At 37.5% G+C, this 13,116-nt stretch overlaps 1 protein-coding gene across 10 annotated transcripts in view; it reads right to left on the bottom strand.

Moving 5' to 3' along the window:
• Nucleotides 1-357: 357 nt before the first annotated feature.
• MDM4 (MDM4 regulator of p53) overlaps nt 358-13,116 on the bottom strand; it is a 36,931-nt gene continuing 24,172 nt past the window's right edge. For 3 of the 10 annotated variants that reach the window (XM_028530620.2, XM_036015452.1, XM_036015453.1), the window contains 6 exons: nt 11,308-11,375; nt 10,224-10,320; nt 7,876-8,036; nt 6,507-6,656; nt 4,782-4,862; nt 358-2,932 (listed from right to left, as the gene is read on the bottom strand). In XM_028530620.2, coding sequence (XP_028386421.1) covers nt 2,360-2,932; nt 4,782-4,862; nt 6,507-6,656; nt 7,876-8,036; nt 10,224-10,320; nt 11,308-11,375 — 1,130 coding nt within the window. In that variant the 3' untranslated portion in view covers nt 358-2,359. Of the gene's footprint in view, nt 2,933-4,781; nt 4,863-6,506; nt 6,657-7,875; nt 8,037-10,223; nt 10,321-11,307; nt 11,376-13,116 lie in introns of those variants that run through there. The other 7 variants (XR_003685764.2, XM_036015455.1, XM_036015454.1 and 4 more) reach the window with 6 other exon arrangements.

Genomic DNA, 13,116 nt, shown 5'->3' with positions numbered 1-13,116 from the left:
GAAGCTGGCGTGGCTGGATGCTCACACACTATTCAAGCTTAGAATTGAGAACCTATGACATTCCATACATTGGCTTTACAGAAGTGGTTTTATTGGTTTGCATTTAGTGGTTTTAAAGTTTTGGTCTTCAATTTGTATAAAGTCTGATTAAAGTATCAAATATCAAATATCAAAACATACCAAATATTAAATGGAGTGCAAGTACAGTTGAGTTATTAAAAGACAGGAGACAGTTTTAGCTATAATCTATAAATTTTTTGTAAGGATTGACAAAGATCCTACATTTACAGATTATATGTAGGGTTAATGTAGGACAGATTATATGTAGACTAAATGTAGGATTTACAAAAATCCTTGTAAGGATTCATCACTGATGCTCTGAATCTTCTGTCATGGATAACATGATCACAAATACTAATACTAATTTAAACAGAACAAGAAACCTGCTGCTAATGTGGGATGATTCCATCAACCACAATCATGTAATGCGATAGAGCAGAAAAGACAGACTCCACTGACACCTACTCTAACAGGCCCCTCCGCTCTGTCAGGACCTCAGCTCAGGGCAGCTGACTAGGGGACAATGTGATTTAACATCTCAGTGAAATCATGTGAGAGTAAAAAGAGCGAGACAGGACAAACCAGATAGGATGCTGAAAACCGGGAGTGAACTGCCACTGTTTCCAGCAAACCGGGGCATATAGTTATCCTAAACACAACTGAAGATAAACGGTAGTGTTTCAAAGTCAAAAGTTTATCTTACAGTAGCAAACTATGAAGACTTCACATGCAAATGTCTTGCTTTAGTGGTAGTGAGTATAGAATAAATCTGTAATGAACAGGCATTGAAAAAAGAAAATCTCAAACACATCAACATGTAAAAAACTACTCCGATTTGCAATATTTGGCTCTTTGAAGCATTCCTGACCCATTTCGTTCTACCTCCAAGAAATCATGAGTTCTACTTCCTGAGCTATACTCCCAGAAGACATTAAATAAGGATTCTGGATGAAGAAAAACATTTTGCAGAGGCAGCATCTTGGATTTATATAATACCAAGAAATACTGACTACCTCTTTCTGCAGATTCACTTCCCTATAACAGTTTCAGTCATTCAAAAGGCTCCATGGAGGTACAGCAAATCCATGTAGGTTTTTATATTTTCAGCTCACTCAGATCAAGGGCCTTCTAAGCAAAGTACTTAGTACTAGTGGGAAGAGTGAAAACCCCAGATGAACAAAGCAGAAAAGAAGGAAAGCTGAGTACCGTAAGAGGTGTCTGTATAAGGTCGCACCAAAATCAACTATCTACAAACATGAATAAAATTTTAAGATTTTTTTTTAAGTTTTCTAAAAAACTGTAACTTCATATAAGAGGAAATCACAGGATCCTAGTGCAGACCCCCAATTCTCCCTGCCTCTTGTAACGTATCCCTTGTAAAAAGACCTAACCGGAAAAAATAAAATTGAGGTCTGTCAAACTAACATGAAGAAAGGAGTCTTGGGGGAGTAACAGGGAAGTAATTTAACTTTCTGAAGTTTTAAAACATTTACCACAGCCTAACAAAATACTAAAATCAAAGGGCTAGTCCCCCTTACTGGGGGAAGGCCTTGTTCCTGTCCCTAGAGGCAGAGCTGTGAGCAGCACTCCCCAAGAAGGGACCATATTGGAGAAAATGCTTCAGGGCCCTTTGCCACCTTTACTTGCCCTCCCAATAGGAGGAATCACTTACATGATTATATAGGGAAGCCTGACATTTACTGGGCCTTCTCTCTTTTGGGAAAAACTGCTACAAACTACTGTTCTATCTAAAGGCCAACCTTGGCTGCTAAGTCATATTCTCCAGTATTTTAAGGCTATGGGTTGTTCCAAATTCAACAAGCACCACCATTTAAATATTTAACAACTAATGAGAAGAAAGCAAGTATGGCTTCAAGATTTACTGAAAATATGACTTAAAATATAGATCTGGATTCCAGCACTAGCTCTGACTTTCCGCAGTCACTCAACCTTTAGCCTCATGTGCAAAATAAAAGAGGCTGAGTATATGAGTGCATTCTAGTTTTAAAGTTCTTGGATTTTAACAAACCTTATCCTCTAGAAATTAAATATGATGTTAAATAAAAGAATCTTGTTTACTTCCTGTATCTGGAAAAACCCCATTGTTAATTTAGCCCCCAAATTAATGATCTAGTTCTAAAGAATTCATTCTCAATTTCCATGTTTGGAAGCAAAAAATGTCCTGAAAAACATGAATAAATGAATGGACACAATGGGTCACACTGAGTGGAAATGCTTAATACTGATGTTTTGCTACATGCTCTGGCCCTGTTAATATTTTTGTAATTCATTGATTCAGCTATGCTATAAAAACCCTAATAACCAAATGAATCGCTTTCTTGCAAATAGGACATGAAGCTCCAGCCTTCTTTAATCTTCTGGCACAGGGAAAACAAGTGACAAGGTGGCTCGTCTTCCCATGAATAATGTTCCCGTCTCGTGGTCTTTTCTCACATACACTGCATGGCTTCAAAAGATTCCGGCAATCCTCCACATTTTCTACAGCTGTTCTCTGTTTAAGAAGATCAGCCGATTTGTCTCCCATGCTTGATATGGTCTCTTGGCTTTCAGATCTATGAGCCAAATCCAAGAATTCCACCGAGGTGCAGGAATCAAAGAGTCTGGGGTTTTCTTCTTTTCTATATCCATCTTTAGCTATAACAACTGGGGCCGATATGGTTCTCCGACAATCAGGAACATCGATTCCTTCACTTTCCTTCTCTTCAGGTATGGCAGTGATGTCAGACGTGGAGAGAGAGTGGGTTAACTTAGAGCAATCTGAGTACCAGTCCTTCCTCAGGGCCCAGCACCGAAAACAGTACCTCTTGCTTGGAGAGTTAAATTTCTTGCACTCAGTACACTGCCATTCATCCTACAAAGACAAGTATAGCCAATTAACACTCGGTAGGGAACTGGATGCTGAGAGAAAGGGAAGGTAGGCCAAATTCTCATCATCTCACTAAGCCCCAGGTCTAGCCTAGATGAAAATAAGCTGTACAGCCACTTTGATAGTTACGCAATTGCCAATTCAAGCCAAAATTTTATGTAGCAATCTTTTAAAAAGTTAAGTTAATTATTTTGGTGTTTTAGTCTGAGTGGAATTTACAGTTTACTTTTCCCTACTGCCTTCTTTTACAATCATTTCTTTTTGTACAACTAACTCTTATATTGAGTTAAGAGATACAGAATGAAGAAGAGATACTACTCTCATTCTTTCCTACTATTTAAGAAACATTGTAACATCTGGCAAAAAAAAAAGCTACAATTCTGAGATTTAAAAACTCCTAAGTGTATTCATGCTTTCTCACTGCTCTCAGGATCATAGGTAGCTAATGGTACACCCAACTTACACCCTCTGAAAAATGAATGTTCTTATCCTTGAATGCCAAGTGAATTTTTCCTACTTCACAATATTCAAATTAGGAGATCCCAGAGCTCAATACATTTTACATGCCTTGCTTAATTCGAAGGTTGCTACCTGGAACAAGTCAAGAGTATTTAATGCAGATAACTGCCTGGCTTTGACACAGGCTGACCCGACTGCTTTCAAAATGAACACCAAGCACTTTAAGTTTGGAAGTCATAACTCAGCTGCCCAGACCAAGAGACAGGGACACCATCTGTTAAACTGGGATGTTCTCTAGAGTCTCAAAACACTCCTATGGCCGATGAAGATCCTCAGATCCCACACAAATACTCAAAGGAACTTCATCATAAAGATCTGGAATTCATAATCGGTGGTGTGTCATAGTCTAATTGGCATCAACTTTTCTGGTAGTACATAAAGTAACAGGGCTTGTTAAACTCGAAAAGTCTATTTGCTTAATAAGTTTTCTGGGTCCAAGTAGCCACAGAAATCTGATGAAGATATAAACACTTTACTCTGCTATTTGTACTATGGTCAAGAACACTTAACGGACCAACATATCCTACTTTATTACTTAGCTATGCACAGATAATTTGCAATGAATTATTACCATAATGGTCAATAGTGGTGGGGTGGGAATGGGGGAGGGATCAACACCAGAGACAACCTGAAAGTTTTCTATCCCCAAGCAGCAAAAAGTAAATCCCCTCCTTATCTTTCCCTCATCACCCCCTTTTTTTCAGTGAGTTAGCTCAGGAGAGTACTTAAAGGAAAATGGGGAGCTAGCATGAAAATAGAAAAACAAGGAACACATATGTGTCTACACCTGAGCTATAATTGCTGACAAACCCACACCTATTACCTGAAACCTTAATACTAAATCTTCACTTATTAGCCCTCCCTTAATGTAAATCTGTTTGGAAATTAAGCCATTTTCCATTTCTTTTTAAGAAAGCATTGAAAATGTAGTTTTTATACTTGACAAAGAATTGTAGACAGCTTGTAAGTCTAGCTTTGGCATTACAGAGATGTTAGTGGGAAAAGCAGTGCAGGACTGTTCTGAGTAACTGTGTACCCACTACATTGTGCACAAAGTTTCTGTGGCAGGGAGAAAGGCACACAAAGAAGCATTTAAGTCATCCCTTTTCAAGGCAGGAAGAAGACAGATCAAGTCATCTCTTCTCAAATTTCAATAAAAATCTCTTAACAAAATGTAAAGAAACCCACATCATTAATCACCCAGGAAAGGTAGATAAAGATGGGGGAAAACGGCATTCTTCACAGCAAACTGCTGGAATGTTACCATCTGAAGACATAAAGGGTGCAAAACGGCTCTTTTCCCAGAGACTTGTACCTCAGAGGCAACCTCTACATCAGTATCATCACATATGGACTGAGTGTCCTCAAGGTCATCACTGTTTCCTGCTTCAATCACCTGTGACGGCAAAGACATCTTATTAGTAAGGTTTACCTATTTCACATGAAGTTATTACCAGACAGCAGAAAAGACAAAAAAGCTTCCATTGAAAACTCACATGCTGCCTCCATCATTACCACTTTCAAAGGAGAGAACTTAAATATGAGACCAAAAACATGGTTCTGTACATACCTAGCACTCAGAGAGTTACCAAATACCTTCTGCATTCAGAAGGAAGAGGGTGCCCATATTTATGACTTTAAAAAAACAAAACAAAACAGTATTTGAGTAGAAAAGCTACAATTAAACATGGAAATCTATCTTGGGACTCTATGTGGGCATTTTAAGACTATATACAATAAGTAACTTAAATGTAAAGAATGCACATCGCATATTCAAAAGCACAACTAGATATGTGATGCTCTGGTTGTCCCACAAAAAACATGCCTGCAGCCCTGGTTGGTATGGTTCAGTAGACTGAGTGCCAGCCTGCAAAATGGGGGCAGGGGCGCGCACAGGGCAGCACTGCAGGTTCAACTTCCAGTCAGAGCACATGCCTGGGTTGCAGGCCAGACCTCCAGTAGGGGGAGCATGAGAGGCAACCACACACTGATGTTTCTCTCCCTCTCTTCCTCCCTTCCCTTCCTTCTAGGAGCAAATAAATAAAATCTTAAAAAAAAAAAAAAAAAAAAAAAAAAAAAAGCCCACAGGCCAGGAAACGAAATATGTAAAGTGTTTTCTGAATTTTAAAATTTAGAATATAAAATTCTAAAAATTAAAACCCTTTATGACATATTAAATGGAATAAAACCAATTATAATACAATTATGACTCCCTGAATAGCAAATTTCTCACAAAAGTTCAAGTATTTTAAGTTCCATCTCTCTATAGAGGTTCCCAAATGTCACCTTTGTCTTCATTCTAGCCACTTGCATTTCCTCCTAATGCTACCCATGTAACTCATCTAAGAGAACCCAAGCATCTATCTGCCTACCACAAACACAGTGGATATCCCCTTCAGGATCCCAAATTACTACGAAAATTCCTTAAATTAAAACAAGTATCCAATTTAGGTCTGCTTTTTGCTATTTATTCAGTGGATATTTACTGAGATTCCTGACCATGTCAGGCACTGGGGTCTGCTGCCCAGTTGTTTTTGAGACTTGAGCACATACTCTCCATCTTGGTGTAGTCATATCATGCGCACTCAGAATTCTACCCCCCCCCCCCATCTAACATCTATAATATTTAGGAAAAACTCATCTGTTTATTTCCATTGGGTATAAAATGGTTACGAAAGCCATTGAGATGTCCAAGAAATAAGGATTTTTACTTCCTACAGGCTATTGTGGCCATTTAGAACTTTGCCTTATTAGCAAAGCAAGGTCTCCAGAAAAAAAAGCTCTACCATGAGAAACCAGGCAAACAGGAAAAGGGTAAATTATTGCTTCTAACAAAGAAGGAGCTTTATCCATGGAATCCTAGCCTATTTTTAAGACACCCTTGATTAACTTAGTATGAATCTGAAAATTAATATAGGAAAATATTAAGAAAAAAGGGGGGATTATGTACAAAGCAGTATAGTACAGGTCACATCACCAGATCCAAATAGATTCTGCACACACATAAATACAATCAATGTGAAATATTTCCACAACATACCATTTTGTCTCTCACTTTCCCTACTTCTTCACTTGTTTGTTCAGTACCAGCAGCTTCAACTCTTACTCCAGCACCAGACTGCTCTGGTACTGACTCATTCAAAAACCACACGTCATCTGTCGTATCTGAAACAATGGCAGTTCCTACATCCTAACAGAAAAAAATAAACATGAGTTTTTGTAGTCAGAGGCTTATCAGAGATGCTGAACCAACATAAATGAACTCAAAACTCAGTGTCCTCAGCGTCTCCAAACACCTAGCCTTTCTCCAATGGACATCTACTCATTCAGCAAATATCTACCTGGCACCTGCTATGTAAAAGCTAATGGACGTACGGGTGCCTGGTGAGGAGTTTTCTGATGTAACAGTACCTCAGTGTTAACACCTGAGAAGCAGCACTAAAGAGCTCACAGAATCCATTCCCTACATTCATGTCCACAAGTGGCACTCTGAGAACCTAGAAAACATTCTATTAATTATGAGTTATTCCTTCCTTTAATGGTCCAAGTTTGTTAAAGAAATATGAGAAATACTGACAGTAACTCAACTTTCTGATCTTAAACAACTTTAAATATAAATTTCTTTCTGCTTTCTGATCTTAAACAACTTTAAATTTCTTTCTACATTCAACTATGGAATTTTATGACATGCTTTTCTACCATATTCATCAGAGACAACTTATTATTTTGCCATAATATGCCCATTCATTCACTGAACAAATACTCAGTGAATGACTAGTATGTGTCAGATACTGTTTTAGGTAATAGGCAACAGAACAGAGTGGTTAATAATGCAAAAGCCCTGGACTTACATTTCAGTGGGGATAAACAGTCAAGGCATACATAAACACAATAAAATAATCATTTTACAAAGCAAGAAGTACAATGGAGAATATAAAATAAGATAAAGGAACAGAATAATGATGGCTTAAATTAGGGTATGGCAGAAGTAATAAAAAGTGGTTGGTTAGATTTCGGACATTTTGGATAACCTGAATGTGGTATGTGACAGAGAAAGAAATCCATCATATTCCTTGATATTTGGCTGGAGTAACTGGTAGAAGGTAGACTTACAAAGGATAGGCTGGATAGGAGTATTTAGTATAAAAAAAAAAAGTTCTGTTTTCAACATGTTAAATGTCAGATCATCTAAGCAGAGGTGTAGCGTAAGGAGGCAGCTAGGTACGGAGGTTGGGCATTTAGGGGAGAGGTCAGGACTAGATACAGATCTGCGCATTGTCTGTACACAGACGGCACAAGTCACAGCACTGTATGAGAATTCTTAGAGAATGTCATGTGCGGACAAGAGTAACCAAGAATGTTACTCTTTTCAAAAGGGGAAAAAAAGTTCCTCTCAAACAGAAATTTACCCGATTTGTCTGTAAATCAGTTGAGGCATTACTTCTAGGTGTATAATTGTTTCTCAAATTTCCTAAAAACCACCAAGGCAGGCCGGCTACATCCCACTCCTCAAGCCCGAGGTCCAGCCTAGATGTCTCATCTTGGGTTAAATTTTCTATCAAGTCTTCATCTACAGAAGTCAAATGAAAAGGATGATAACAACTATGTACACAACCCTTAAGCATCAAGACTCTTTATAATTCTTATAATCTTTTTGTAAGTAAAAAGTAATTCCTACTCCCAGGAATAAAGACTCAGAAACCAAATACCTTAGTAGCAGAGCCCAAATCTCCTCCCCTGTTTAGACTTCATTAACAAGTAACAACACTAGAAATAGATAATCGTTTATCAAGAAATCTATACTCTGAAAGCATACAAACAATGACATTGTTCTAAAGTGGTTTCTAAGGGTCACTTACTGGCATTTTAAACATTCCTACCACTGTAGTAACTAAAGAATGTCTTGCTCTAGTACATGGCATCTAATAATAGCTGATCTACTGGACTGCACGTGGCAATGGTACAGTGGCCAGACCCTTGAGATAGGAGGTGATATAGGACAAAACACAGGCAAATACAACGTTGTCAAAGCAGTCTCATTGGTACCACACATTTTGGGACATTTCTCAATAATTCATATGTTTGACGGGTAATAACCACTGTAAAATGCCAAATTCTAGGATGTCCAAAAAAATATATACATATGTCCCTTCTGGATCAGTGGGCTCTTTCAGAGTTAAGATACCTAAAATCCAAAAGTACTGAAAACCCAAAACACATTAAGTCCCCACATATTCTATGTAAAAGATCCTCTGTCCTACATCTAAATGATACTCAAGGCAGTTACTAACATGTGTTTGTTGCTACCACATAAAATTTTTTCTCTCCTATTGTGCCATCTTTTTTGTTGTGTTTTACTCTTTTCCTTTCTCCCTCTCCTCTACCTCTTCTCCCAATGCACTAGACATACCAATGGCAACAATGGATGTTTAAATGTGCTGAAGTACATATGTTTGAAAAAAATTTGTAATAACGGGTCCCCGCTAGGACAAAAATTTATCCCACCTACTTACAAATTATGTTGATCCTGCCTATTAAAAGGTTTATCTGTGCTCAGGGAAATGTCAACTCCCTTTTTACTCACTCATTGCTGAAGTTATCAGAAACCAAACTCCTAAGATGACTATTGAAGTATCTTCACCCAGTCAAGCTCTGTAACTTCTCATGCAGGGAATGGAAATAGATCATTCTTTCCACATATAAAAATTCTGTCCTTTTTACCTATATATCTTCCTGAAAACATTAAGCTATTTATTCTCAAAATTTACATCATAAAATACATAGTTTCTTGAATTGGCTATTCTTATATGTTAAATAGCATTCTAAGTAGAAAATAAGCAAAACACTGCATTTAAAGAAACAAAATTATACATTTAATGCCATAAGACTGGAATAAGCTCCAAGACAATTAGCCCATTATTCAGTTTGCAATCAAATGCAACCTGAGGAAAACCACCCAGCTGATAAACTGATACAATTTTAATTTAAACATTTACAACAATTTCTACAGTATAACTTTCCTGCCACTGCTCAAAGTGTGAGCCTAGACTAGAAATCATCATGCCATAAAATACCTTTGGGGAATTTTTGACTTTATACATTATTGCAGAAAAGTTTTTAGGATATATTTCATAAAGCAGGACTCAGGGGAAACGTCAATGAACTCATTTAACCTAACCATACTATATCTAGTGTGGATGGCAAAGATCTGATAACTATCACCCAAGGACCAAAGAACTACAAGGCCACTTATGTCTCATTCTTGACTCTGAGATACTAAGTATATTTTATCATTTTTCAAACTTCAAAAACCTATGAAAATTTGCATCAAGCAAATGAATCAAAATAAAAATTCTAACCAAACCAATATGTACGGGGGTGCCAAGGTTTAAAAGGCCAAGGCAGCTAAGTTACCACTTGGCAAACTGATCAATGTGCAGCCATCTTCTACTAGGCTTGCTGGCTGAAGGAAGTGTCTCTGCACCATCCCAGTAATCATCGGCTGCTAAAAGAGCACTACCATCTTCTTCAAAGTGAACAATAGTAACAAGGACAGAAAAAAAGATTTTCAGAAAAGAATGAGAAGCAAGTATGACATATGCCCCTCCCACTTTACATGCGAAGAGACAGCATTATTATTTTTTGAATTGTTTATATAACAGCATTAATTACAGCTAGTGCTTAATTTGGATAGATGCCATTTCTAGAAGTCATCAACAAAAAAGAAAAGTCTACACAGCCTTAATCCCAAACTTACTTTCTCTAGAAAGTTGTTTGCACTGTAAGGTAGGCACAGCGGGAATATCGCCTTCTTCAGTACCTTTCCTGGAACTGGAACTTTCCTCTGCACTTTGCTGAAAAGAAGGGAAAGGCGTGTGTCAGTGCAACAGAAACAACTGAGACCAGGGGATGTAGCAGTTCCGTTCTGGCTCAACAGCTAGTGTGCGACACAAGGGGTTACACACAAGAAAGAGAACTTGAAGTTCACAGGAGTCATCAAATAAAGGCAACGTCTCAACCCACTGTGAACACAACTAGGAGAATCCCAAACCTGGGGATGGGAGGGGAATCTCTGCACAAAAGAACAAAATCTACTGTTAAAAATAGGCTATCAATATAAATCCTTTAGTCTACTACAAAATTAAGTATAATTCAGAAAATATGAGAAATCCTCACCATATACCAAGATGATCATAAAGTTTTCCCAGGTTTAAGGAAGCTTTAAGAAATAGCCTCCAACTATGAAGATGGTAATTCTTTTTCAGTATAAGCTACTTATTACGGTGGAATGGAGCACAGCAGCAGACTGGGATCAATATTTGTAATTAACAAAATCTAAGTTTGTCACTGAACTATTGGCTGCAAGTACCAACATAAGAATAAGCATAAAATTCTGATTTTTCTCTCTTTTGATGAGTCTTATGACTAATTAAAATGTTATTTAGCAGGAATAAAATATCAAAAATGTAAAAAAGAAAGAAAAAGAAACGACCTGATATAAACTTAAACTTACTTGCAACAAGTCTGTTAAAATCTTATCAGTTTCTTCACACACCTATGAACATATACCATCACACACACACAGGTGCGCACACAAAGAAGATGCAACTGGAAAAACTGAAGATCAGAAGTGCTACATCCCAAAGAAAGATTCAGAGCCTGGAGCTCTGTTATGGATAGAACAGAGAATTTTCACTCTGTCCCTGGTCTGTGAACTCCCAAGAACCTTTCTTATTAAATTCTTACCACATTAAGCAAAAGGTCTTGGGAGTCCAAGATCCACAGGTACAGAGAAGGGGCCACTCTGTACAACAAAAGAAGTCACCATGTGGTGATTTTACCTTCAGTTGGTCTTGACTTGGAATATCCAGATTTTGATCCTGTGCGATAGCGAGAGTCTGAGCAGCATCTGGATAGCAAGTAAAACAAAAGAAAAACCTTCCCTGGTAATAACCATTCTTTCCACACAAAAAGGACCTCAGCAAACAGCCCTAGAGCCAGGTTTGGTCCCTAGAGATGAACTTCTCCATGTTGGTTGAACAAGGCTCTCATCCAAAAGGAACAGAAAAATCAAAACTGGTAAAAAGCGCAAAAACCAAAACAGGCTATAATCAAAATATATTACCAAAATATAATGTGGGGGGAAATGAAAAATGACCAAAAAATCTTCCACAGCAAGCTTTCAAACTTTAGTATGAAAAGTGATTGCAAGAGGAAATAATGGGGCATATTTTTACCATCTCTTCCTATAGGTATTTTATTACCAAATTTGCCTAACTATAAATAACAACAAAAAAAAGGTTTAGCTTTTTAATTTAATTTTTACTTTCCAATGTTAAGAAATTATAAAAGGTTATGAATCTGAAAATCTGAAATTTCTCACTTGCTTCATAACACAACAGCATCTTCATGTAAACTTACATTCTAATGTCAATGATGATTTCACAGTTTAAGTCCCCATCAACCTGAATATAGATTAGGTTTTTTTAATCAACAAGTCTTATTTTTCCCAGCTACTAGAAACATTTCCCAAGAAGGAAGAAGAAGCAGAGAAAGTTTTTTTCAAGGACAATAAAAAGATGCACAGGAAACAACAACCTGAGAGAAATTCTTAGATAGTCTGAAAGAAATGTATTCAAGGACCTAGAAATTTTCAAACAAAACAGAAAGTGAAAACTTAGCTTCTGAGAGTTTAATAATCTGGACCACTCATTGTATCAGACTATACATAACTAAGATGCTTGTAAATCAGTCTATCATGGATTGGGTTCATTGACTACTATCAATCAGGTCCAGAGATATTATGGAAAATATCCTCATCTAGGCCCTGGCCAAGTAGCTCAGTTAGTTAGAGCATCATCCCAACACACCAAGGTTGCGGGTTCAATCCCAGTCAGGGCACATACAAGAATCAACCCCAGGCCCTGGTTGGTGTGGGTCAGTGGATTGAGCACCAGCTAGCAAACTGGTAGGTCGCAGGTTTGATTCCTGGTCAGGGCACATGCTTGGGTGGCAGGTCAGGTCCCCAGCTGTGGGTATTCAAGAGGCAACTGATGGATATTTCTCTCCCTTTTGCCCCTCCCCTCCCCGCTCTCTAAAAATAAATAAATAAAATCTTTAAGAAAAAAAAAAAAAGAATCAACCAATGAATGCATAAATAAGTGGAACATCAAATCAATGTTTCTCTCTCCCCACCCTTCACCGCCACCCCCCCCACCGCCTTAACCTCTTTTACTCCGAAAATAAATAAATTTTTTTAAAATATCCTCATCTAAATAGACTGGCAGAGAATACAGATCCTACAACTGGTCTCATAATTCAGTTGTTTTGCACAAACATTTTCAAAATTGTAATTATAAAGGACATTATTTCTAGAAGCACTGTTACAGATAAACAGAGCTACTGAGAAGCTATCTGCATTTTCTGACCACAGTGGTCTTCAAGCTCAGTCAACATTTAATGTAGATGAAGCACTTTTTTTCACTGTCATTTGATTGTCATTTATATTCTAAAAGTTATCACCTTACTTAGGTTACAACAGTCAGAAGCAAAAAAAAAAAAAAAAAAAAGTTACCTGAGAAAACTATACTGCACTAAACAATTTTAAAAATAAATTCAAAGTTTGTCATATATATTTCATTTCATTAGGA

Source organism: Phyllostomus discolor, chromosome 14, assembly GCF_004126475.2.
Source record: "Phyllostomus discolor isolate MPI-MPIP mPhyDis1 chromosome 14, mPhyDis1.pri.v3, whole genome shotgun sequence".
NCBI lineage: Eukaryota > Metazoa > Chordata > Mammalia > Chiroptera > Phyllostomidae > Phyllostomus > Phyllostomus discolor.
Note: the sequence above shows the minus strand (reverse complement) of the source record. Positions and strands in the feature narration are given on the sequence as shown.